The following is a 25,411-nucleotide window of genomic DNA, read 5'->3' as shown; positions in this document are numbered from 1 at the left end:
CAAAACCTTAGTTCAAGCCCCAGGACTAGCATACACATACAAAAAAAAGTGTAATTTTGCTATAGCCCTACTAAACAAAAATAGTAGAAGACCATAATCAGAATAGACTGTCAGGAAAAGTTTAGCCTTTCCCTTGGATTCTGAAAGTTCTTAACCCCAAAACAAGGGGATGTCCACGTAAGGATTTGAAAACAGAGAATGCATGCTTTGAGAATGAGGGATGTATTTTCCAGAAAAAGGAACATATTGAAAATAGGCAGAAATGGCCATTTCCTTCCCCTTTTCTAATCTTGACACTGAGAGCCCTCAGTATAACCTCTTCAATGTCTTGCCTATTACACATTTCACTGCTCCCCTCAGCGTGGACAGAACATGTGGCTCCTGACAGTTCTGCTTCTATGTGGTAAGTTGGCTTCAAAAAGGTTGACAAGGGGATAGGTTATGACTCAGAGTCAAGGTTATTTGTCTTTTTTTTTTGACGTATGGTAGGCTAGAATTCATGCATATGGAGACAACTGTCTTATATCTATGCTCTGATGGTTGACTGGGGCTAATTTAATTAAAAAGGCGGAAAAGGGTCCCTGAAGTAGCAGAAAGCCTAGAAGCCTCATACAAAATAAAGGCTCAATATCATGTGCTGTGGCTTACACTTATAACCTTAGCTTCTCAGGAGGCTCAGATCTGACTGAGGTTCGGAATTCAAAGCCAACTTAGGCAGAAAAATGCATAAGATTCTTATCTCCCATTTGCCACCAAAAAGCCAGAAGTGGAACTTTGGCCCAAATGGTAGAGCACCAGCCTTTAGAAACAAAACAAAACAAACACAAAAAACCTGGGACAGTGCCAGGCTCTATGTCCAAACCGTGGTACCAGCTTATAATTAAGTAATTAACTAATTAAAATAATTAAGCCTCAGCAATAATAACTATCAAGTCTGCTGGTATTTGATTTTGAGACAGACAGACAGACAGACTCTTGGGAGATCTAAGCCGGCACTTCAATCTACATTAATTCTGTCTCCCCAGTGTCCCTTTCCCATCATCTCCCACTGGCTGACTCATAGTTCTGTTTTCTGGTCTCTTGCAGTTCCAGTCTATGGGCAAGTGGGTGAGTGACTTCTACCCCAACTTCTCTTATGCTGCACTCCTGCTTCCCAAAGAAGGGTTCCATTTACCTAAAGATGCAAGTATACAAAGAAGATAGGAGAAAGACTTATATGTAAAACCTCCCACATTCTAAATGGTGTTTTAGCAAGATAAAATGCTGATAATGGGGTTTGAATGAAGGGCCTTGAGCTCAATTGGATCTTTTTGCTCAAGGCTGGCACTCTGCCACCTGAGCCATACTTCCACTTTCAGCCTTTTGCTAGCTCTTGGGAGCTAAGTGTCTCAGACTTTTTCTGCCCAGGCTGGCTTTGAATAAGATCCTCAAATCTTGGCCTCAGGAGTATCTAAGATTGCAGGTATGAGCTACCAGCACTTGGCTATAAAACTTTGGTATTAAAATTTTCTTCCTAAAGATTTGGAATGAGCTCTTACTAAGAACCAAATGGTTTGGTATATCTAGAGGAGAGTAGGCAAAGGCTGGAATTGCAGAAACACAGAAGCCTTTTGGTCTGGTTTTCCAGCATCCCCCAAATCAGTCCCCTTTACAAGAAGTCTACTCTCCTCAGAGAGAGTCAGCCAGGTTTCAAAGGTTTGAAAGGAAGGCATTAGACCCTCCATTTCCAATGCTTAGGCCAATAAAGTTCACAAGTCACTCACAGATGCAGTGTAGCACAACGGCACAGAAGTGGACGCAAGGCCCTTTGCCCTAGTTCAAGTCCTGCTTTGTTACCAATGGACAGATAGGCATGTCCCACATCTCCAAGGCTCAGGGTATAAATTAAGGGCCGGGACAGAGCTCTCTACAGCAGGGTCCGGACACACAGAAAGGTTGCCTTTTGTAGGTTCCCACAGGCCTTGGTCTCAAATTAGTGTAAATGTACAACTTTTCCTGTGCCAGCCACAAACCCAGTTGTGTTCTTGTTGTTTGGTTTTTGCCTTTGTGTTTGTGCTTTTGTCGTACCCTCAAGCAGACTCCACAAGGGCACACATCACCTTGCAGCCTCCATGGGTCAATGTGTTCCAAGAGGAAAGTGTCACCTTATGGTGTGAAGGGCCCCATCTGCCTGGGAACAACTCCACCCAGTGGTTTCTCAATGGCACAGCCATTCAGACCTCGAGTCCCAAGTACAGCATCCCTCAGGCCAGGGCCTATGACAGCGGCGAATACAGATGTCAGACATCTCTCTCAAGGCTAAGTGACCCAGTGCAGCTGGAAGTTCACAGAGGTAAGTATGGCATAGAGCAGAAAGGCTGAAGTCACAGAGTCTTTCTCCATGTGGACACTAGGACTGTGTGTGTGTGTGTGTATTGGAAATATTTGAGTGGACTTCCTAGGTCTCAAAGTATGTATACATTCAACTTTAATGAATATATACAGGTTTTCAAAGTAGTTTGTACCAAGTTATACTTCCACAGAATATGAGAGTTCGGGATCTTCTCCATCTTAATCAATACTAAGTATTATATATATATATATTTTTTGATTTTGCTATTTTGGTAGCTGGTGGTCTTAATTTGTGCTTTCATGATGATTTAACAGGACTGACAAATTTTCACATGTTCATTAACTATTTGGATAGCCTGTCTATATCCTACTAGGTCATTTTTGCCAAGTTTTAAATTTGCCTCTTGTTTTCTTATTGACTTACAGGAACTCTATTTATTTTGGATATAGTTCTTTGTCAATGTTGCACATACCTCTTTGATGCTGGGTTGTTTTGCTCAACCATATTTCTTTCAGTGAAAGAAAGGACTTGCCAGGTGTGTTGGCTCACACCTATAATCCTAGCTACTCAGGAGGCTGAGATCTGAGCATCAAGGTTCAAAGCCAGCCTGGACACAAAAGGACCTGAGAGTCTTATCTCCAATTAACCTCTAGAAAACAGGAAGTGGGGCTTGGCTCAAGGGTAGGGTGGTAGCCATGAGCTGAAGAGCTCAGGGACAATGCCCAGGCCAAGTTCAAGCCCCATGACCCACAAAAAAGAAGAAAAAGAAAGGACTTAATTTGATTATATTACAACACACCAGGGTTTTTGGCTAGCATTCTTTACAACCTATTTAAAGATTATATTGTCACAATTACAGTTAGAGCGGCACTCAGCCAAAACTGTGGATGCTAAGACCAAGAAAAAATACTTGGTTGATGTATTGTAACTGTCTTAATCATGAGGCTTAGAATGAGTGACCCCTCCCAATGTCAGGAATATGTAGAAATGGTTTTTAAACAATAAATTAGCAAGGTATATATATGCAAAAATTCATCCAATAAATTTTTGTATGAAATACTCTCATTATTGCTCTCGGTTGTTTTGGGGGTGTGTGTGTGCTAGTAATCAGGGCATGGAAGCTATCCCTTAGCTTTTTTTTCTTTCTGTATCATCAGAAAAAGGCTGTATCAGCACCCAAGGCTGGCATTATACCAGTTGAACCACTTCTGGCTCATTAATTATTTTTTTTTGTGGGTCATGGAGCTTGATCTTGGCCTGGGCGCTGTCCCTGAGCTCTTCAGCTCAAGGCTACCACCCTACCCTTGAGCCAAGCCCCACTTCCTATTTTCTAGAGGTTAATTGGAGATAAGAGTCTCAGGTCCTTTTGTGCCTGGGATGACTTTGAACCCTGATCCTCAGATCTCCTGAGTAGCTAGGATTATAGGCATGAGCCTTCGGTTCATGGACTTTTCTACCCAAGAAAGAGATTTGAGCTTTGATCCTCAGCAGATGCCTGAGGATCTAGGATTATAGATATAAGCACCAACACTTGGCTAAGACCTTTTTTTTTGCCAGTCCTGGGCCTTGAACTCAGGGCCTGAGCACTATCTTTGGGCTTTTTCCTCAAGGCACTCTAACACTTGAGCCACAGTACCACTTCTGGCTTTTTTCTATGTATATGGTACCAAGGAATGGAACCCAGGACTTCGTGCTTACTGGACAAGCACTCTACCCCTAGGCCAAACTCCCAGCCCCTTGGCTAAAACTTTTTTTAATTTTTATCATAGTTTATAGCTTTTTCCTTTTCTCTTGTTGTTACTGGTCTTGGGGCTTGAACTTTGAGACTGGGCTCTGTTCCTGAGCTTCATTTGCTCAAGACTAGAGCCCTACCACTTGAGCCACAGTACTACTTCCAGCTTTTTCTAAGTAGTTTATTGGAAATAAGAGTCTCACAGACTTTCCTTCCTGGGCTGGTTTTGAACTGCAGTCTTCAGAGCTCAGCCTTCTGAGTAGTTAGGATTACAACTGTGAGACACTTTTTTCCTTTCCTTTTTTTTTTTGCCAGTCCTGGGCTTGAGCTCAGGGTCTGAGCACTGTCCTTGGCAGAGCTCAAGGCTAGAGCTCTTCCACTTGAAGAAGCCTCAGCACCTTCCACTTGAGCCTCAGCACCACTTCAGGCTTTTTTCTATGTATGTGGTACCAAGGAATCGAACCCGGGTCTTCGTGCATGCTAGGCAAGCCCTTTAACCACTAGGCCAAACTCCCGGCCCCCCTTTCCTTTTTTTTGTTGTTGTTGCTCATAAAAAAATCTAAAAGCTGGGCCACATGTTTTTTCTTTCTATTAAAGCTAGGTATTAGAGGAGTGGAAACAAGGCCTCTGATAAAAGAGAGTTTTGAATGTGGAATGCTACCGGAAGAGAAGATAAAATTCTCAGGGTTAAGCTTTGGTTTCTTCGTACCGCCTTCAGGCTAAGTAAATATTTGCGGCCCACCCTTTTCAGACTGGCTGCTGCTCCAGCCCACTGGCAGAGTCTTCACCGAAGGAGAATCTCTGACCTTGAGATGCCACAGCTGGAAGAACAAGCTAGTGTACAATATGCTTTTCTACCGAAATGGTAAAACCTTTAAATTTTCTCCTCGAGACTCTGAGCTCACAATTCTGAAAACCAATGCAAGCCACAGCGGCATCTATCACTGCTCCGGCATGGGAAGACAGCACTTCACGTCAGCTGGAACACCTATCACTGTGAACGGTATGGTGTCTCCACAGTTACAGAGCTATCATCGTTGTAAGGACCAGAAAAGCCATTCAGAATATCTCAAATCCTCAAATGTATGAATGAAGAAGCAAACTGCCTTCACTGAAGGCCATACAATGACTCCGGGCCAGGTTAGGCCAGAGGTCACTGCAGCAGTCACTGGACACTAGTCTGCTGCTCTTTCCACTATGCTAAATGTCCCCTCCCTGCCATAATTGCTGAAGCTAATGTCCAAATTCAGAGCTCATACCTGTAATCCTAGCTGCTCAGGAAGAGATCTGAGGATCGTGGTTTGAAACCAACCCAGGCAGGAAAGTCAGTGAGACTCTTATTTCCAATAAAGTACCAAAAAAGCCAGGAATGGAGCTGTGGCTCAAGTGGTAGAGCACTAGCCTTGAACAAAAAGAAGTTCAGGGATAACATCTAGGTCCTGGGTTCAAACCTTACAACTGGCTCCAAAAAAAATCAGAGAGTTGTCTCTAATAATAATGTCTATTTTTTTTTTTTTTGCCAGTCCTGGGCTTGAGCTCAGGGTCTGAGCACTGTCCTTGGACTTTCTCAAGGCTAGAGCTCTCCCACTTGAGCCTCAGCACCACTTCCGGCTTTTTTGTATGTATGTGGTACCAAGGAATCAAACCCAGGTCTTTGTGCATGCTAGGCAAGCACTTTAACCAGTAGGCCAAACTCCCAGACCCTAATAATGTCTATTTTATCAACTTCATTTTACTGGCAAAGATCAGAGACTCACTCAACGTAGTCAGAAGAGTTATTAGAAAATAAACCAATGAGATTTCATTAAAGTTCCATCAAAATAGAAAGTGGAAAACCATTAAGAATTGGTTCTGCCTGCTTTCTATTTCCACTTCTCTCTCAGGGACAATGTGGTCTCTCTGGTCTTACTTCTAAGCATTTAAAACTAAACAGTGTCTACTCCTGACTACACTGAGTCTCTGACCTTTGCCAGTAAAATAACATTTTGAAAACCCTGAGAGTACCTGTCTATTCCAAGTGGAAACCAATATACAAAATGGAGGTATTCTCTGGGAGCAAGTTTCCAAAATAGGGCACAGGCATGGCTGTTGTGAAAAAGACAGCTGACACAGAAGCAAGCAACCCTGACATTGATCAACTCTCTCTTCAGAACTGTTTCCAGCTCCAGTGCTCACAGTGTCACCTCCCCTCCTCGAGGGCAATCCGGTCAGCCTGAGCTGTGTAACCAAGTTGCTTCTACCAAGACCTGGTGTGCAGCTTTATTTCTCCTTCTACCTGGGCAGCAAGACCCTGCAGGACAGGAGCACATCCTCTGAGTACCAGATACAGGCTGCTACCAGAGAAGATTCTGGGTTCTACTGGTGTGAGGCGGCCACACAAGATGGAACTCTCCTTAAGCGCAGTCCTAAGCTGGAGCTCCAGGTGCTCGGTGAGTAAGGATGAGCACCCCAGAAGGGGCTCTTGCTGCTCCCACAGGGCTGGTCAGGGTGCCAGGGTTTCAGGGCACAGCCAGGAAGAGGAAATCTCTTTAGGAAGAAAGCCTTGGATTCAGAAACACACTGTTCTCACCAGCTTTATCAAATTTCTCCTATATCATTTTTCAATTTTTATGTCATTTCTTTCTTTTATTTTATCCTTCTGTTTTCTTCTTTATTCACCTTTTATTCTCACTCCTCCCAATCTTACCTCCCTTCCTGCTTCCCTTCTGTCCCCCACCCCTTTCTTTCTATTACAGTCTCATGGACAATATGTTGAGCTCCTCCCACTGACTGTCATAGGTCTGGAAATATAAAGACATCAAGGTGTATCTTTAGATCCAACAGATGCAAATGGTGGATTGATGAGGCTGACTGTACAGGCTGCACACAACTTCCTGCTCCAGTGTTTATATCTAGTTGTGAGCTCCCACTATGGGGGATGGGACCTCTTTGGGAAAACAAATTTGATCTTCAAAATCTTTCAAGTATTTGATAGCATAGAGATAGCAGTATCTCTGATATGAAGAACTAAGGCCACTAAGCAGTTAAGTAAGCTAAGTAGTAAACTACTTATCCCAGCTGATGCTACCAATAGATCCATTCTGTATGCTGAACTTCCCAGGGTGGTTTCCAGGAAACAGGCACATTAGGCCTCCATCTCCCCTTTGAAACATAACTTACCTCTGGTTTCTAAATAACATCTCTTCTCGTTGTCTTCCTTTTTTTTGTACTTCTTTCGGTTTCAGGACTCCAGTCATCAACTCCCGTCTGGTTTCACACCCTTTTCTATCTGTCACTGGGAATCATGTTTTTGGTAGACACTGTTCTCTGTGTGAAAACACAGAAAGAACTGCAAAGAAAGAAAGAGTGGAATTTAGATCTATCTCTGGCTTCTGATGATGGAAAGAAAGTAACTTCCTGTCTCCAAGAGGATAGACGATCGGAAGAGGAGGTGAAATACAAAGAACGAGGAGAAAGGCCATAGCACAATAAGCCTGGAGGACAGCAGTCCTAGCTCAGTGGGTAGCCACAGCCTTCCTCTCTGTGGCTCTAAAACACAAACATCTAAAAATTGACTGATACTAAAATGATGGGTCCTATGGCATATAATTTTTCCCCATGTTCATATAACATTCTGGTATATCACTACAATTCTTTTATTACTATTGTTGCCAATCCTTTACTGTGCCTAATTTATTCATTAAACTTTGTCACACACATATATGTATAGGAAAACCAGTACCTAGAGGGTTTGATACCGTCAGTTTCTGGCATCCACCAGGGGATCTTGAAATCTGGATAAGGGAGAATTACTGCATATGGTCGTTCTAGTTTTATAGGTAAGGAAATTGATGCCAGGGAAAGTTAAATAACTTGCTTAAATATGCACAAGCAGAAGGGGAAAAGCTAGGAGTTCTACCTAGGCAGCTTGGTTCAACGTTCATACTTGACAGCTCTGAAGAGTCAGCCTTAGTCTGTTCAGGTAGCTATAACAAAATACCAGAAAACAAGTGGCTTGTGAACAGTAGGCATATACCTCTCATAGTCTGGAAGCTGGGAATGCCAAGAACAGGGCATCAGTAGACTTAGTGTAGTCATTTCCTCCCAGACAGCACATTTTTTACTTTATGTTCCCATGGCACAAAGGGTCATCTTAGCTTCCTTAGTACAGTGTGTGTGTGTGTGTGTGTGTGTGTGTGTGTGTGTGTGTGTGATGTACAGAGAGGATACCATTACATAAGTCAGATAAGGAGTACATTTCTTTGGGGACTATGTCACCCCTTCCCTCACTTTCTCCCACCTTTTCCCTCCCATCCATCCCAGCACAGAAGTTATATAGTTCATTTTCAACAGAGTCACATATAAATGTTTCATAAAGCAAATACAATGAGTGTCTTACTCAATTCCCACACAATGACTCTGCCCAGAATAGTGGGAAGTTCCTTGCTCTACCAGGGCCTACCTGCCTGTTGCACCAAGGCCCAGGGCTTGTTGGGAGAGGGCCAGGTCCCCTGCCATCCTGTGTCAAGGTGGTTCCCAGTCCTCCAGTTCCCTACAAGGGTCAGATGCCCTCTCCTGGCATTCAACTCTATCTGTCTAAAGGCTTATTTCTCCTTATTAACCTGTTTACGTCATCCCGCGCTGGCAGTACACTTGTCGATTCTAAGAAGGAAGCTAGCTGAAAGTCCTCAGTCCTTTCTTTTTTGTGTGTGGAGAGGCAGACTTTGGGGGCTGAAACCAGGGCCTCACACTTGGTAGGCAGGTACTACGCCCTTTTGGCTTTAGTTATTTGGGGGATAACTTCTCTTTGTTCCTCCTGCCCCTGAACTGAGATCTTCCTAGTTTTAAGCTTCCCAGATAACAGGATGGCAGGTGTAAAAAACCATGCTATGTTATCAGTTGAGATGGGGTCTTGCACATCTTCTTCCCAACCCCACTGGCCTCAAACTCTGCTTCTCCTCATCTGAACTCTGCCTCCTGAGTGCAGGACATGATCTACTCTGCCTGGCCTCAGAGTCCCTTCCTGCTGTCCTTTGGGGAAAGTCTGCATACTGGCAGGGATAGTGGCTATAGGACCAGAGAAAGTATGGGGAGGGAGACAGGGTAACAAGCACGCATAGGAAGCTTTACCTTAGGGTATTATTATTTTTTAATCACTTTGTTTCATGCCTAAAGACAAAGGCGTTATGATTAGTTTGATTCTTTTTACTTCATTCCAGGAAAGAACTGGGCAGGGGGGAATTCGAAGATGGTGTTGTCTCTGCCTTGGCATGAGAGTCTTGACGTTATCGCTGGCATGATCAGCCATTGTGTGTTTGGGGATTTGTGTGTCATGGTGGTCGGCTAGCTCCTCCACATATTCTGGAGTTGCCTGAAGGCACAAAAGACCTATGAGGGGTCACCAACCATTAAGAGAAAATGCTGTCGGCTCACGTCTATAATCCTAGCTCTTCAGGAGGCTAAGGGCTGGAAGACTGAGATTCACAGCCAATTCAGACAGAAAGTCGATGAGACTCCACCACTGAGTATCCCCAGCCAACTATAAATCAGGCTAGAGATACAGTGCAGACTAAGCGGCAAATCCCACAGGGGCCAGGTGCTCATGTGTGAGGCCCTCCTCATCTCGTTTCTCCCATCATGAGTCTTCTTCCAAGATTGCCCCCTAAAGAAGATCCTCACCCTTAATTCTGGCCTTAGTTCCCTCATTTGGAGCACCTGAGCTTGGTTGTTTAACTAGGTCCATACACAGTCCTGCAGAACCCTGATCCACCCGAGATACCTGCTGCTTGCAGTTCTCCTCTTTGATTCTTCTTTCCCAATTGCCCATTCCCAGGCTTCTCAAGAAAAATACCAGCCTTATCCATCCCACGTCATGTTATATTGACATAGGCATAAAAATCTCCCTGTGGAAATCTCCCTATGGTACCAAAAGGACAAAGGCAGTATAAACCAGAGCGGACCTTCTTGTGCCTTTTCCTGCCTTCCCCAATCTTACATTTATGGAGGGGAGAGGCAATGCTAAGGTTTAGAAATGGATTAGTAGGGCTGGATGTGGGATGCTTACGTGTAATCCTACCTACAAAGGAATTCTGCTTCCTCACCAGGCAGATGGAGGATCATGAGTTTGAAGCCAGACCAGACAAAGGTAGCAGTAACATCCTAATTCAAAACAGGGCAAAGGGAAGAGTAATTCAAATGGAGATGCACTTGTCTAGCATGGGCAAGGTCCTGGGTTGAATCCCCAGCACCACAGAAAAGAAAATTATATTGGTTCACATTGCTATATTCTGAATACTAGTGTACTGGGGGCAGGGCTTATAGCAATTTTCAGTGAAAGATCTTACCTCTTTTCATGCACCAAAAGATATTTGGCTCTTCAGCCTCATGCAAGCTAAGAAGAATGTAAGAAATATGAGAATGGAGCTAGGGCATGGGAGTGTATATTTGTAGTCCCAACACTCTGGGGACACGATTATGAGTTTGAGGACAAGCCTTCACTACATAATGAGAGCCTATGGGAATGGGTGACTAAGAATCCCCATCTCAAAGAATCGCAAAACAAGAATTCAGTGCTGATCCCCAAAATGACACACGCACATCTCACTCTTTGGTTAGTTCTAGTTACACACTCCCCTCAGTCACAGGAGGAAAAGGTGAAATGCCACCACAAGCACAATTCAAGAAGCTTGACGTGCTGGGTGAACCGAGTAAATGCCACCACCAAAAGTATTCAGGAGCAGAAGAAAACATGAGCTGACTTCAAAGAGCTGTCATGTTGCATTGTCACCATTCTCAGTAAAGGGAAACTGGTCTCTCCCGCACCCGGGTCCACTCAGTTTATTCCACTACATTTTCTACATTCCTTCAAAAAAAAAAAAAAAAGGTGGGAGAGAGGAAAAGTTCTTTTGCTTCTGGAAAACATTATAGCTTTCAAGTAAAAGAAATGTGTTGAGGAGCAGGGAGTTTGGCCTAGTGCTTGCCTCACATGCACAACGATCAGGGATCGATTCCTTGGTACCACATACATAGAAAGAAGAATGCTGGAAGTGGTGCTGAGGTTCAAATGGTAGAGCTCTAGCCTTGAGAAAGTCCAAGGACAGTGCTCAGGCCCTGAGCTCAAGCCCAGGACTGGCAAAAAAAAAAAATGTGTTGAAAGTAAGTCAGTGTGCTACATATCTTACTGAATAATTTTAAAAGGTGGGTTCATTCATTTTTGCCAAAAAGCAATTCTGTTCTGCAAATCCATATTCAGCTTTTAACTTGTTGGCATATCTGTTTTGCTGCCTCTTATTCCATCAAATCTCTTTTCTTCTGGGATGTGGCCTACTTAGCTGCCATGACTACACTACCTTTGAGCTGGACCCTGAATTAAGGCTAGAAGCTGCCACTGCTGGTTGACCACTGATCCTAGCGGATTGGCGCCACCTGGTGGCTACCCGTGCGCATTGCGGCCTTCGCCAGCCGCGCGGGCCGCCAACCCCCGGGACTCTCTCCACGACTTCACCTCTAAACAATCTCGGCGGGGAATGGTTTGCTTTCAGAGCCGGCAGGAGTGGAAAATGAGTTCTGTAGTGGAATGGCAACAGCAGTGGCAAGCAGGTACAAGAGGACAAAAGGTCGTGGGTGTCCGATACACTCCTGTACCAAAAAGAGCACCTAACTCGTGGCCCCACCGCTAGACCCCATTGTAAAGTGGTCCTCGGGGCCCGCAGGTGTCAGCACCCACACGAGATGTCTGCGTGGCGGGAAGCCGGAATGCGCCTGCGCCCTGCAGCTGTCCCACACAACCGATTGGCTCCGGTCGCGGCCTGGCGGCCAGGGCACAGCCGCTCTGCGCAGCGACCCCTGGCGGCCGCTGTGGAACTCGCAGCCCTCGTAAGCCTCAGGCAGGAAGGAAGCCCCAGCTGTAGAAAGGAGGCTGTCTAGCACAGACGACCCTTGTACTGGTTCCAGCACCATGAGAGCCAAGAAGGGGTCCTTAGGACCTGCAAACTGGAGGGCAGGGACCCCAGGGTCCTCAAGGGCTTTCTGCAAATACAGAGGGATGATGCGTCTTTGGCCTGAAGAATCCAAGACTTCCCCTACCTGAAATGAGAAGTTTCCAGGACTGAGAATAGGGCAGGTGGGTGGGAGGAAGCGGGACTAGGGAGCCAGGGTTGTCTGTCTTCACTCCGACTTAGGCAGAGAAAACACCTGCGAGGATCTTTGGTTCATCCTGTAATTCCCAGGCCATCAAGCCTAAGCACAACAGAGAGGACTGGTGTGGAGCACAACAGATAGGAATATAGAACCGTTACTCATTTCTCAACTTCCAGACATCCTGTAAAGAACTCCGAACTCATTTGAGAACCACATTGAGTTTTTCCTACTGAGTCCAAATAGTATATTCAGTTAGTAAAAAGAAATGTCCCATTAGCTTTAATCATGATGAGTCCTGAGTTGGCCAAGTTTGGGACAGTCTTCAGAAATTCATTGCACATATTAGCTTAGGGCCTTTTAGTGTAACTTATTCCTTCTCCAGTCACTGTTGCAATTGAAACAACTGTTTGCATTCTCAGAACGTATGACACAAGGGCTCTGACACCAACAGGTCTGCTAACATTTGGAGACTTAACATGCAGGCACCAAATACAAGTATAATTCAAAACCTATTAAACACACCCCCAACCTAACTGGATCAGGAAACTTAACAAGAGGCACCTGGAGATGTTTAATAAGCACCCAGGTGTTCTTAACACCAAGACCATTTCAAACAGAACCAAGGCAAGTTCCTGGCCTGGATGAGATGGTCCAGTAGAGAATGACTCGTGGGGCCATGGAGCATTGTTTCAGGGCAGTAACAGGTTGGAGTTGAGGGAAATGTGCATTAAAATTTGAAAGCTAGAGGGAGCCTAAATCTTGGGCTTCTCATCTCTGCAAAATGAACAATGTTCTTGTGCTGGGGGGAGGGGAGAGCGGGGGCGGGTGTCCTTCGCGTTGTAGGATGCCTGCCGGCAGCTAGCCCTTCCATCTCATTCAACAAAAACATCCTGGCATCCCCAAGAGTGATGAGGCAGATCGAGAGAGGGCGTGGACAGTATGCATTCCTTGAGGAAAGCCACTGGACACAAATGGGAATGGCAAGCTGAGGCAGGTGTTCTGGTGTTCATGAAAGACAATGGAACTCACAGAAACAGAGGCCAAGACAGAGAGTGTACAGCTCTTTTCTTTGATAAGTGGAGTGGCTCTGAAAAGAGCCTTTGGGGTGGAGTAGATGTATTGTGTCCACTGCAGGCTTACTTGGAGCTGGTGTACTTGGTGACGGCCTTGGTGCCCTCGGACACGGCGTGCTTGGCCAGCTCCCCGGGCAGCAGCAGGCGCACGGCCGTCTGGATCTCCCGCGACGTGATGGTCGAGCGCTTGTTGTAGTGCGCCAGGCGGGACGCCTCGCCCGCGATGCGCTCGAAGATGTCGTTCACGAACGAGTTCATGATGCCCATGGCCTTGGACGAGATGCCGGTGTCGGGGTGCACCTGCTTCAGCACCTTGTACACGTACACCGAGTAGCTCTCCTTGCGGCTGCGCTTGCGCTTCTTACCGTCCTTCTTCTGCACCTTCGTCACAGCTTTCTTGGAGCCCTTCTTAGGAGCAGGGGCAGACTTCGCTGGATCCGGCATGTTTCCCTCTTCTGAGACCAGAGCGCTCCCCAACTGAGGTAATCACCAACCGCGGCGGAAAGGCCTGACCACACGCTACTTATAGAGCCCGTATGCAAATGAAGCGTCCTACTATACCTTCATTTTATTGGCTCACTTACAATAGTCGTCACAGGGAGGTGGAGTCTATTTAAATAGATCCCGGTGGTGCTTTCTTAGTGGTCATTAGACTGGAAACCCTGGTAGCCAATCAGAATGTTCCTTTCCACCCACCAACTAGAAAATTACGTAGTTTCTTCACCTTTTTCCGCTTTCAATCTTAAAATTTTTACGCAGATTAAAAAACGAACTCGTCTTATCATTTTACATTACTTCAGACCAGAAGTTCTAAAAGGCCACCAGGGATAAACTTCCCTCCATTATTCCAGTTTATGCCACCTGAAGAAAATAACGCTAACTTCACCCAATTCCTAAGCAAACCACTAAGATTTCGCAATTAGGGATTGCCTCCGGGGAAAAATGTGACAACTACGCTCCACCCTCTCCAATTGCAGAGTTGGTGCAGTAAACAGACGTGACTGGGCGCGCTCAAACCGGATTGCGGGGCCAAAAGGGGTACAGGCCACTAAGTTTTCCTAGCTGCTTAAATACCCAACCCAGGGCACTTTGTGTGAGAACTAACGCCGGTTTGAGTCGGTTGTTACAGCTGCTGTTAATGAAAACGTGGGTGGCCCTGAAAAGAGCCTTTATGCTAGTTGACTATTTCAGAACATGCGGCCTTAGGCGCGCTCCCCGCGGATGCGGCGGGCCAGCTGGATGTCCTTGGGCATGATGGTGACGCGCTTGGCGTGGATGGCGCACAGGTTGGTGTCCTCGAACAGCCCCACCAGGTAGGCCTCGCTCGCCTCCTGCAGCGCCATCACCGCAGAGCTCTGGAAGCGCAGGTCCGTCTTGAAGTCCTGCGCGATCTCGCGCACCAGCCGCTGGAACGGCAGCTTGCGGATCAGCAGCTCCGTCGACTTCTGGTAGCGCCGGATCTCGCGCAGCGCCACGGTGCCCGGCCGGTAACGGTGCGGCTTCTTCACGCCGCCCGTGGCCGGCGCGCTCTTGCGGGCCGCCTTGGTGGCCAGCTGCTTGCGCGGGGCCTTGCCGCCGGTCGACTTACGAGCGGTCTGCTTCGTGCGGGCCATACTTGGGCTGCTGACTACCTACGCGAGTGGGTGGGGGCGGGGCTTCCGGGAGTCTACTTATAGACACATCCTCGTCCTGATTGGTCTACAGAACAGGAACTTCTTGGCTTGTGATCTCATTGGATAGAATTCAATCCTCTTTTAGGAGGCAGAAGATTGTCTCATTCCTTTCCTCTTTCCCCTTCTTTTTCTGTAACTTATTGATCACGATGTTGTGTTTTGGGTTTTTTTTTTTTGGTAAGACCTTTGGGAGGTAAGGTCCTTTAAGTAGATGTAACTTTTATGCTAGCAATGCATAGCATTTTGGAAGCTTTAATATTTTACCGGGTTTCTACTAAAAAACGAGCATGTCCTAAGTACGTGTTTGTTTACTTACTACTGTAACTCCCCTTCGCCTTAGCCTCTAGCCAGCTAGCACTTCAGACACGTTATATTCTAAATAACATGTAGTGAAAAGAATGAAAAAATTAAACATATTTACCTGATTTCTGAACCTAAAGCCCCATTTTTATCTGTAGTTTGATAACCAACTAGAGTAAAACCTTGGCCATCCTTTTCCCTTCTGGAATAGGAACCCATTCTTTGCCTTACACCAAAAAGCCAATTAGGTCCAACAAGAAATGTTTCTAAGTCAAAGAAAGATACAACCAAATATATTAATTTTATTGTCAATTTGTCCTTTACAATGAGGAATTACTTCTAACCAGTCTTTATCAACCAGATGTTATTTTCAAAGCAAATCAATTAATGAGTGGCTAGTACTTGTCTTCAAACTTAAATGTGGCTCTCACCTGTAATCGTAGCTACTCAGGAAGCGGAGATCTGAGAATCAGGATTCAAAGCCAGCCAGCTCAGGAACACCAGACATTTATCTCCAACTACCAAAAAGATAGAAGTGAGGCTGTGGCTCAAATGGTAAAGTGCTAGCCTTGAAGGAAAAAAGGCATGTTGGCTCAAGCCAAGCTATTCAGGAGGCCGACATCACAATTCAAAGCCAGCCTGGGCACTAAAGTTAATGAGACTCTTATTTCCAATTAACCACCAGAAAAACAGAAATGACTCTGTGGCTCAAGGGGCTGGGCAGTAGCCTTGAGCTGAAGAGCTTGGGGACAGTGTGCAGGCCCAGAGTTCAAGTCCCATGACCAAAAAAAAAAAAAAAGAAAAGAAAGAAAGCTCATACACAGTGTCCAGGCTCTTGAGTTCAAGGCCCAGGACCAGCGCGCACACACACACACGCATACGGACAACATCCAAGCCTCTGGACCACCAACAGCAACAAAAGAAGTTTCTCAAGCTTCTCTATTGAACTGTCCCATCACAAGGAGGAGATATCCCATAGGGTCTGGATGGTAGCCCACACAAGTGCCATAGTTTTTACATTTTTTCTTTACAGCATGCACATAGGTGGTAGAATGCATACATACACTTAAATCAGAAAATGTATCTCAAACTCTACATAGAAATCTTCCCTTACTCGAGGTTTCTTTTACCACATTCAATTGCACTTGGGAAATATTAAGTGGAAAAATCCAGAAAGAAGTCATAAGATTTTAATTATGTGACCATTGTGGGTAGTATGACAATTGAGGAGCTCTCATACTGTCTCACTGAGGTGGTGAATCACCCCCTTTTGCCCTTAATCTCCACGTTGCCCACCTCTTCGTCTCACACTGCATCCTCATCTTCCTGTGAACAGTCTCATCTGTCATTTTATCACAAGCAGGTTCATGATGCAGGAGAACCACTTTCTTTCAGCTGTGATGGGATCTGTATATTGAAAACTGGCACCTAGAATTTTATTAGCATGGGGGAATATGAGAAGCTTAAGGTGTTTCATGCAGGAAATAAGCAAAGAAATTTTATTAGATCAGTTATTAGACATGTATTACTTTCCATATACCTGAACTTTTTTTTTTTGCTAGCCTTGGGGCTTGAACTCAAGGCCTGAGTACTATCCTTGGACTTTCTCAAGACTAGAGTTCTACCACTTGAGCTATAGCACCATTTCTGACTTTTTCTATGTATGTGGTACTGAGGAAATGAATCCAGGTCTTCGTGTAGGCAAGCACTGGGCCAAACTTTGAGCCCTTTTGATTTTTAATACAAAAGTTAGCAAAGTAAGTTGAAATAGCTATTACAAGAGGATAGTTTGGTTTTTACTTCAAGTACCCCCCTCCTCCACAGAGTTATATGTAGGAACACTTGAACTTGAGGCTGTTTGTCTTTGATTCTAAGGTTGTATCCCCTCTTGATACCAAGTGTCATTTCATCATCCTTCACTTCTGAGGGTTTTTGTTTAGTCATGTTGCCATTTGGTCATGTCTTTCTCACTAGTGTTTAAAAGTAACCAAATGTAGGGATTGTTTGTTGTATAAACAATTGCTGAGCTTATACTAGACACATTACCATTTTACAAAACAAAAATCACTGCCAGTAAGAATCCCAGTCAGGAAAGGAGGATTAGGAAGGGACAAAGAGTTGCAACAACACATTCTAGAAGAGTTGGTTAAGTATCAGAAAGCAACAGGTTTGTTTCTCTGCCCAGGAGTAATCTGCTAGAGACCTATTTTGAGTTCCTCTATATTGGCTTGGGCATCCACTAGCATTTTGCATGGCATGACACCATTCCCTGAAGAGGCAGGAAAGGAAGCAGTAAATACACAAATCACATCGCGGAGATTTTTAAGTTTAAGCAGTTGAGTTTTTTGAAAATTTGACCCTTGAGTTTAAGATAAATTCAGAGCTACCAGATGGATCTATATGTGTCTGGAGTCTAGATGTTTGGATAAAGACCTCGGCTGCCTCACCATAAAGTACAGCTGAGTTAAGCGATGAAACCTGAAACGCAGGATTTTTCTCAAAATAAGCATATTTGTCCCTATCTGTTGGCGTGTGTGTGTGTGTGTGTGTGTCATTGTCTGTCTCTCATGCAAAACAAACAAATAAAAAAAACCCCACCATTCTCATGGATTCTTCTATAAAGAAGTTTCTCATAGGGCAACTTCGCAGTGACTGCCCATTTGAAACAGATGTCCTCTTGCAAAACCCAACTAGGAAAGCTTTTCTAGTCACAGTAACTTCCCCCAGGCATTCCCTTCCACGTGCACCCAGCAGCTGAGGCTCTCAAGTCTGGCAGCCTTAACGATGGGAACCACTTTTCTGCGGTTTTGTGTAACAACCAAGGTTCCAAATCCTCTAGATTGGATTCGATCCAGGCCCTTTTTCTTCAGTTCTGAAGTCCACCTTCTCTTCCCTGGGTTTTCTCCCCTAGAGACGCTTTTCCTTATTATTTCAATTTGGCTCCACTGTAAAGCCTACATGAGAAGAAAAAAAAAAAAACAGAATTATGCTGAGTGAGATCTGAAGTCTCCCAAGGACTACTAGAAAATTAAAAAGTCAGAGGGCCCGGCAGAGGGCAGCAGAGGAGCAAGAAGACCTCGAATGACGCAATGTCCAGGACCCGGAGGGCTTGGAGAGCTGCTTCCCGCGCGCGCGCGCACCTCCGGTTTTCAATCTGGTCCGATCCTCTTGTATATATATTTCCGTTGTGCGCCTGCTTCATCCTGCCAGGTGCTTTCCTCAGCTCGTTGAGATCATGTCTGGAAGAGGAAAGGGCGGAAAAGGCTTGGGCAAAGGGGGCGCTAAGCGCCACAGGAAGGTCCTGAGAGATAACATCCAGGGCATCACCAAGCCTGCCATTCGGCGCCTCGCCCGCCGCGGTGGCGTCAAGCGGATCTCGGGACTCATTTATGAGGAGACTCGTGGAGTGCTGAAGGTGTTCCTGGAGAATGTCATCCGGGATGCGGTCACCTACACCGAGCACGCCAAGCGCAAGACGGTCACCGCCATGGACGTAGTCTACGCCCTCAAGCGCCAGGGCCGCACCCTCTACGGCTTCGGAGGCTAAGCCGCCGCCTCGGCTTTGTCCCAGTCCCAAAGGCCCTTTTTAGGGCCAACCACATAATCCTCAGAGGAGCTGACAACACCTTTCTAGGCCTGTGCCTTAAACCTGGGACATTGGATCTTTTAGTCTCATTCGCTCTGTATTGGAACTTGGACGGCTTTGTTGGTGGTTTCTTTTGACACATGCCAGCCCAGTACTTGTCAAGGACTGCGCCTAAGTACTTGTCTATAGCTGTGCAGGAAGCTGATCTGAGAGGTAAGGGTTAACAGCCAGTCCAGGCATACAGCATATAACTGGTGAAATGCTTTGAGGAAAGCGTGGAGCTGATGCTACCCTTGAACATAGACTAGGACCTGCCTTGGTTGAATCAAGGCCTCAGGCCCAAATGGGAAAGGATTCCTAGAATTGTTTTAGCATTCCGACGAGGTTATCCCAGTCAGTCATGGGGCTTGAGCTCTGCACCTAGGCTTCGTCCCTGAGCTCTTCAGCCCAAGGCTAGTACTCTACCACATGAGCCGCAGCACCATTTCCTCAAGCTTTTCCTACCACGGTTGTCCTGATCCTTTGAAGAGCTGTTAACCATGAGCAGTGCGTCTTCCTTCCAAAGGCAAGAGCTGATAAACATTGATTAACCACTTAAAACTAAGCAAAAAGTAGGTTTGATCAGACTTCTATTTTTTTTTTTTTTTTTGCCAGTCTTGGGCTTACGCTCAGGGCCTGAGCACTGTCCTTGAATTTTTCTCAAGGCTAGAACTCTACCACTTGAGCCTCAGCTTTTTCTGGCTTTTTCTAAGTGTGTGGCACCAAGGAATCAAACCCCGGTCCTTCGTGCATGCTAGGCAAGCACTCTACCACTAGGCCAAATTCCTGGCCCAGAGACTTCTATTTTTTTTGTCAGTTGGGCTTGAACTCGGCCTGGGCACTGTCCCTGAGCATCTTTTGCTCAAGGGTACTCTTGGAACCCAAGTCTTCATGCATGCTAGGCAAGCACTCTACCACTAAACCATATTCCCAGACCTGCTCAAATTTTTAAATGCTTACTCTATCTGACCAGTTTAGTACTTTATAAATTCCTTCAGAGTTGAGGCAAGCCGAGTCTGGGAGCGTGACCTAGTGGTAGAGTGCTGGCCTAGTATACACAAAGCCCTGGGTTCAATTCCTCAGTACCACATACACAAAAAGCCAGAAGTGCTGTGGCTCTAGTAGTAGAGCACTAGCCTTGAGAAAACCCAAGGACAGTGCCCAGGCCCTGAGTTCAAACCCCATGACTGGCAAGCACCTATAAACTATAATCTGAATCAATTGCTTTCATGGCCTTGCAAGGCAGATGCAGGTATTTTCCTGTGCTCCATAAAAGTCATACAAACTATAGACTTAAGCTGAATTCAGGTATGTGATTTTTATCTTAAAATGACAGGCCTATAGCGACAGGCCTACCAACTGTTAAGTGCAACTTGGTTTTCACAAGATAAGTAAATTACTCCATATCAACATTGCAAGTCATTCTATACTTCATTTCTCCCCTGATTTGAATGGATTGTATAATGCCAAGTCTACATTTCTCATTAAGCTTAATGTTTTGCACTATTACATTTGAATGTGAAAACATTTGTAACATTTTATTTTTACATTCTATGAATGACAATAAAAATAAATGTCTAACGTAGAAGATAGATCAGAAGTTATCAAAGAACATTCTAATTAATCTTTCCAACCATACCCAATGGCCTAACAAAGTCTTGTACATCAGCAAGAGGTTTTTTGTCTTTTGTTATTTGTTTTTGTTTTTGTTTTGTGGGTCATGGGGCTTGAACTTGGCCTGGACACTGTCCCTGAACTCTTCAGCTCAAGGCTACGGCCCTACCCTTAAGCTGAGCCCCACTTCCAGTTTTCTAGAGGTTAATTGGTCCTTTTGTGCTAGGGCTGGCTTTGAACCTTAATGCTCAGACCTCAGCCTCCTGAGTAGCTAGGATTACAGGCATGAGACACCTCCACTGGCTAAGAGGGTTTTTTGCTGTTGTTTTTTGTTTGTTTAATATCCTATGTACCTAAGGACAGGCTTCATTATTCTGAAATGATTGGATAGATCAAGGTCAAATGTAATTTAGTAAAACTCCCCCACTCTTAGGACAATAACTGCTAGTCTAGTCCTAAGAAACTTAATACTCCAGATCCCTTGTGTTTCAATAAAAGCAGGCCCTGTTTTATGGTTGTTTTGTTTTTAAAGAAAAAGAAAAATCAGTCCGGCGCAGGGGGCTCATACCTTCCTATAATCCTACCTACTGAGAAGGCTGAGACCTGAGGATCAGGGTTCTAAACTAGCCCAGGCAGTAAAGTCTGAGACAATTATCTCCAATTAATCACACACACACACACACACACACACACACACACACACACACACACACACACAAAACAACAGACAACAGAAGTGGAGCTGTGGATCAAGTGATAAAGTGATAGCCTTGAGCAAAAATGCTCAGAGACAGCACCCAGGCCAAGTTCAAGCCCCAATACTGGCACACATACTCAAAAAAACAAAATAAATAAAACTTGGTTAATCTAGAGATAATCCACTTTCACTCTATTTTTGGAAAAATTGTATCTTTCCTATCTTAATAAACTTTCCCATCATTTTTACCATCTTGCCTAAATTCTCTCACCAGATGGAAGGTTCAAATTTGATTAGCTACATTGAGTTTCCAGTAACAATTTGACATTAAAATTTGGCAATATATATTTGAAATGCTGTGTCAGCTCCCAGAAGATTAACTTTTTTTGTTGGGCTTCACATTGGTTGTTATCAACACCAACTTTTAGGTAGACTAGGTTTAAAACATGGTCCTAGGAAGTAGCACTGTGGCTCAAATGGTAGGGCAGTAGAGCTGAAGAGCTCAGGGAAAATGCCCAGGCCCAGGGTGATAAACCACTGATCTCAGTAACAATTTTTCTCCAAATCTAATAAAAGTGTTAAAAAAAAAAAGCAAAAGCATGATGCCTCAGTTTACCAAAATGTAAAACTTTTCTTTCTTGGATAAAAGAGCAAGCAGGCCAATTATCCTAATACACTTTGTGTAGCAAACATATATATATATTTACATGCATATATTTAAGTTTTGTGAATCAGACATGGTGTGAATATTCACTAATAAATTTAATACACATTTAATAAAAATGTTACTACAGAGAACCTAAGAAATCATAGTGCCAAGTTTTCTCAAATTTTTCTTCTGGTTCAGGATAAAATTATTCCTAATCTTCTGTTATGAATTTTCAGATTCATAAAAATTAACAGGACTTCCTGTCCTATGATGAACCATCAGATTCATCAGCATTTTTAGACATTCAGTCCCCAGGGAATGAATAGGTTGAAGCCATCTCAAACTATTCCCAGTTGCCAGCTAAGCTCAGGCATGGCCCTGTGAACTCCAGCTCCTCTTTCCAGGCATCCTCCTCCAGCTACTCCAGGCTGGAAGGTACAGGGCCATCTTTGATTACTTTTTGCCTCAACAGCCCAGCTCTGCCCTTTCTCCCTCCAGGTTCAGGCAAGCTATATACATATGGCAGTAGCTAGGTTCCAGTTCTCATTTCAGCCTTTCTCATCTAACCACTGCCCTTCCATTTGTTTTTGTACACTCCTTCACGTTTTTTGGTGCTGGTCCTGGGGGCTAGAACTCAAGGCCTGAACACTGTCCCTGATCTTTCTCTCAAGGGTAGTGTGCTATACACTTTAGTTCCAGCACCACTTCCAGCTTGTTGTTTTTCTGAATATTTTATGAGATAAAGAGTCTCATGGACTTTCCTGCCCAATCTAGCTTCAAACTTCAATCCTCAGATCTGTCTTCTAAGTAGGATTACAAGTGTGAGCCACAAGCACTAACTTTATACTTCTTTCTATATTAACCACCTTCATATACATTTCTGATATTACCCACTGGCTTAGAGCATCAATCCTAATTTCTCCTATTTACCAATCTTAACCACCTCTGGTATGCTGGGCAATGTTTGGGTACTAAAGACAACTCTCTATCCTAAGGAATGCTAATGGTAGAGAATGGGAAGAAATGTAGGATAAGATGGAATATAGGCAAGAATCCAGAGATGAGGACAAAACAACAAAAAAAAAAAACAGAAGGGGAAAGACTCAGGAATGAATCTATAAGAATGAACAGAGTTCTTATGAGAAGACAGGTTGAACAGAAAAAATAGTGTGCCAAGATATCTACTTGAGAGTTACATATGATTTGTGGGTCCAAAAAATACCTGTTTGAGGGTAGGGAGTTTGGCCTAGTGGTAGAGTTGCTTGCCAAGCATGCATGAAGACCAGGGTTCTATTCCTCAGTACCATACACATAGAAAAGACCGAAAATGGTGCAGTGGCTCAAGTGGTAGACTTCTAGCCTTGAGAAAGCCCAAGGACAGTGCTCAGGCCCTTAGTTCAAGCTCCAGGATTGGGAGAAAACAAACAAACAAAAAACTTGTTTGAGGGTGGTGATGGGAGGGAAGGAATAAAAAGAAGGAACAGCTGATACTCAGCAAAAGAAAAGAAATACACATACCACCCAATCTCTAAGAAATGGTTTTATTATTATTTTAAAAGTTAGACTTTTCTTATGTAAAACTTGAGGCTTTTGTATTTGTTTTTTTTTTTTTTTTTTTGCCAGTCCTGGGTTTGAGCTCAGGGCCTGAGCACTGTCCTTGGACTTTCTCAAGGCTAGAGCTCTACCACTTGAGCCTCAGCACCACTTCCAGCTTTTTTCTATGTATGTGGTACCGAGGAATCGAACCCGGGTCTTCATGCATGCTAGGCAAGCACTTTAACCACTAGGCCAAACTCCCAGCCCCTGCATTTGTCATTTGTTTTGTTGATTATATTGATTATTGTGAAAGTTAAAATGTGCTTGTGACTTCAACCAAGTATAACTATACCACAGTAGTGTGAAATATATGTAATTAATCTCACTAAAGAAATCTTTGGAAAAAAAATACTTGTTCAGCTAGATATTTGGGAACCCAGAGAAACTAGGAGACAATATGAACTAATGTATATCAAAATACATTTTGAGATTTTTGTAAATTAATTAATAGGGTAATCAAGTTCCAGTTCTGTACACCAGATACCGTTATAGGTATTTGCCAATAATTACTTTACCTTTTCCAACACTAAAGTACTGTCCTCATTTTACAAATGGAAGTGAGTTCTGTGGATATTTATTTCCTGATTTTACCTATTACAGGGACAAGGCCAGGACTGACATGTAGGTTTTGCTTTGAGATTCCCAAAAGAGACTTCTTAGCATTTAGCAATGCCAGGTCTAAAGGAGTACCCTGACATACTCAAGCTCGTGTCTACATTCCTGGGCCCAATATGCAGGGTACAAAGGCAGCGTCCGGAAGAGCTGAGAAAATGCTCCTTAAACTCAGATCCTATACATTCCAGGTAAGACCATGTATTCTGCAGTAAAGCAACAGTAAATTTAATCTTATAACGACTCAGATCTCATCGAGATTGCAAATTCACATGCATTACCATGAACTGGAAAAGCCCGACCACTCAGTCAACACTCACTACTGAAAAGGCCAGGAAAAACTTGAGGCCAAGGGGCAGAAAGGTGAAAGGTAGGAAAACAAGTGATGCACAGTGCCATCCACACTGAGAATATTAGTTAACCTGATCCCTCAACACACGTTATGCGCAACTATGTTCTACTACAAATGCGCAGAACAAGAGGGCACGAGCCGCATGGGATGAATTGGAGAGCCTGGCCACAAGGAACCCTCGACAAGCTGGCAAACACCAGTAGTTAACTCTACACGAGCAGATCCTGGCCTGATAGACTAACCAACCTGGAAGGTGGAGACGATGCAGGGACTTGAAGTACCCCAACAAGTCCGCAGCCCTTTCTGAGCGGCCTGTGGGTGGCTCTGAAAAGAGCCTTTGGATGGGAGCGACCCTCTGCGGAGGAGCGCTCGGCGGATCACGCGCGCTCCCCGCGGATGCGGCGGGCCAGCTGGATGTCCTTGGGCATGATGGTGACGCGCTTGGCGTGGATGGCGCACAGGTTGGTGTCCTCGAACAGCCCCACCAGGTAGGCCTCGCTCGCCTCCTGCAGCGCCATCACCGCAGAGCTCTGGAAGCGCAGGTCCGTCTTGAAGTCCTGCGCGATCTCGCGCACCAGCCGCTGGAACGGCAGCTTGCGGATCAGCAGCTCCGTCGACTTCTGGTAGCGCCGGATCTCGCGCAGCGCCACGGTGCCCGGCCGGTAACGGTGCGGCTTCTTCACGCCGCCCGTGGCCGGCGCGCTCTTGCGGGCCGCCTTGGTGGCCAGCTGCTTGCGCGGGGCCTTGCCGCCGGTCGACTTACGAGCGGTCTGCTTCGTGCGGGCCATGGCGACGGCGTCTGCTGCAAAACACACGAACAAACGGACGGCCGGACCGCCGCGCCACAGACTTTATAGGCGACGTCTGCTTCCCATTGGACGCGAGGCGTTTGAAAGGCCCGCGCCGGCCGCCCATTGGCTGCGACGTCACCCGCCCCGGCGCTCCCGGTTGGCTCTGGCAGAACGCGCCCCGCCCCGCCCGCCCGCGGCACTTCCTGCTTTCCCGCTCAACACTTGGCCCGTACTTTTCCCCACCGGT

General features: G+C 45.2%; 5 protein-coding genes across 7 annotated transcripts; 2 read left to right on the top strand and 3 right to left on the bottom strand.

The window, feature by feature from the left end:
- The first annotated feature begins 342 nt into the window (after positions 1–342).
- Fcgr1a (Fc gamma receptor Ia) lies at positions 343–7,762 on the top strand. 2 transcript variants are annotated; one of them, XM_090339906.1, is made up of 6 exons: positions 343–403; positions 1,087–1,107; positions 2,078–2,332; positions 4,816–5,067; positions 6,215–6,493; positions 7,289–7,762. In XM_090339906.1, exons 1-6 carry the CDS (start codon positions 373–375, stop codon positions 7,525–7,527), a joined length of 1,077 nt encoding a protein of 358 aa, XP_090196032.1. In that variant the 5' UTR covers positions 343–372; the 3' UTR covers positions 7,528–7,762. The 2 variants fall into 2 exon arrangements, with proteins under 2 accessions (XP_090196032.1, XP_090196031.1); XM_090339905.1 differs by having other exon boundaries at positions 373–403; positions 2,075–2,332.
- A 5,481-nt stretch (positions 7,763–13,243) lies between these two features.
- On the bottom strand, positions 13,244–14,260 carry LOC150058340 (histone H2B type 2-F). The gene has a single exon (XM_090341131.1). It carries the CDS (start codon positions 13,697–13,699, stop codon positions 13,319–13,321), a length of 381 nt encoding a protein of 126 aa, XP_090197257.1. The 5' UTR covers positions 13,700–14,260; the 3' UTR covers positions 13,244–13,318.
- Positions 14,261–14,399: 139 nt separating this feature from the next.
- On the bottom strand, positions 14,400–14,868 carry LOC150058339 (histone H3). The gene has a single exon (XM_090341130.1). The coding sequence runs from the start codon at positions 14,866–14,868 to the stop codon at positions 14,458–14,460; it is 411 nt and encodes a 136-aa protein (XP_090197256.1). The 3' UTR covers positions 14,400–14,457.
- A 1,768-nt stretch (positions 14,869–16,636) lies between these two features.
- On the bottom strand, positions 16,637–25,312 carry LOC150058337 (histone H3). Of its 2 annotated transcripts, XM_090341128.1 has the most exons (4): positions 24,620–25,312; positions 18,305–18,467; positions 17,827–18,182; positions 16,637–16,656 (listed from the first exon to the last, which is right to left on the bottom strand). In XM_090341128.1, exon 1 carries the CDS (start codon positions 25,159–25,161, stop codon positions 24,751–24,753), a length of 411 nt encoding a protein of 136 aa, XP_090197254.1. In that variant the 5' UTR covers positions 25,162–25,312; the 3' UTR covers positions 16,637–16,656; positions 17,827–18,182; positions 18,305–18,467; positions 24,620–24,750. The 2 variants fall into 2 exon arrangements, with proteins under 2 accessions (XP_090197254.1, XP_090197252.1); XM_090341126.1 differs by lacking the exon at positions 16,637–16,656 and having other exon boundaries at positions 17,790–18,182.
- On the top strand, positions 18,452–18,775 carry H4c14 (H4 clustered histone 14). Its single transcript, XM_090341129.1, has one exon. The coding sequence runs from the start codon at positions 18,464–18,466 to the stop codon at positions 18,773–18,775; it is 312 nt and encodes a 103-aa protein (XP_090197255.1). The 5' UTR covers positions 18,452–18,463.
- Positions 25,313–25,411: the final 99 nt, after the last annotated feature.

This window comes from Megascapheus bottae, chromosome 10 (assembly GCF_031878675.1).
Source record: "Megascapheus bottae isolate mThoBot1 chromosome 10, mThoBot2.hap1, whole genome shotgun sequence".
Taxonomy (NCBI): Eukaryota; Metazoa; Chordata; class Mammalia; order Rodentia; family Geomyidae; genus Megascapheus; species Megascapheus bottae.
The sequence above is the reverse complement of the archived record's forward strand: the minus strand, read 5'-3'. Positions and strand labels throughout refer to the sequence as shown.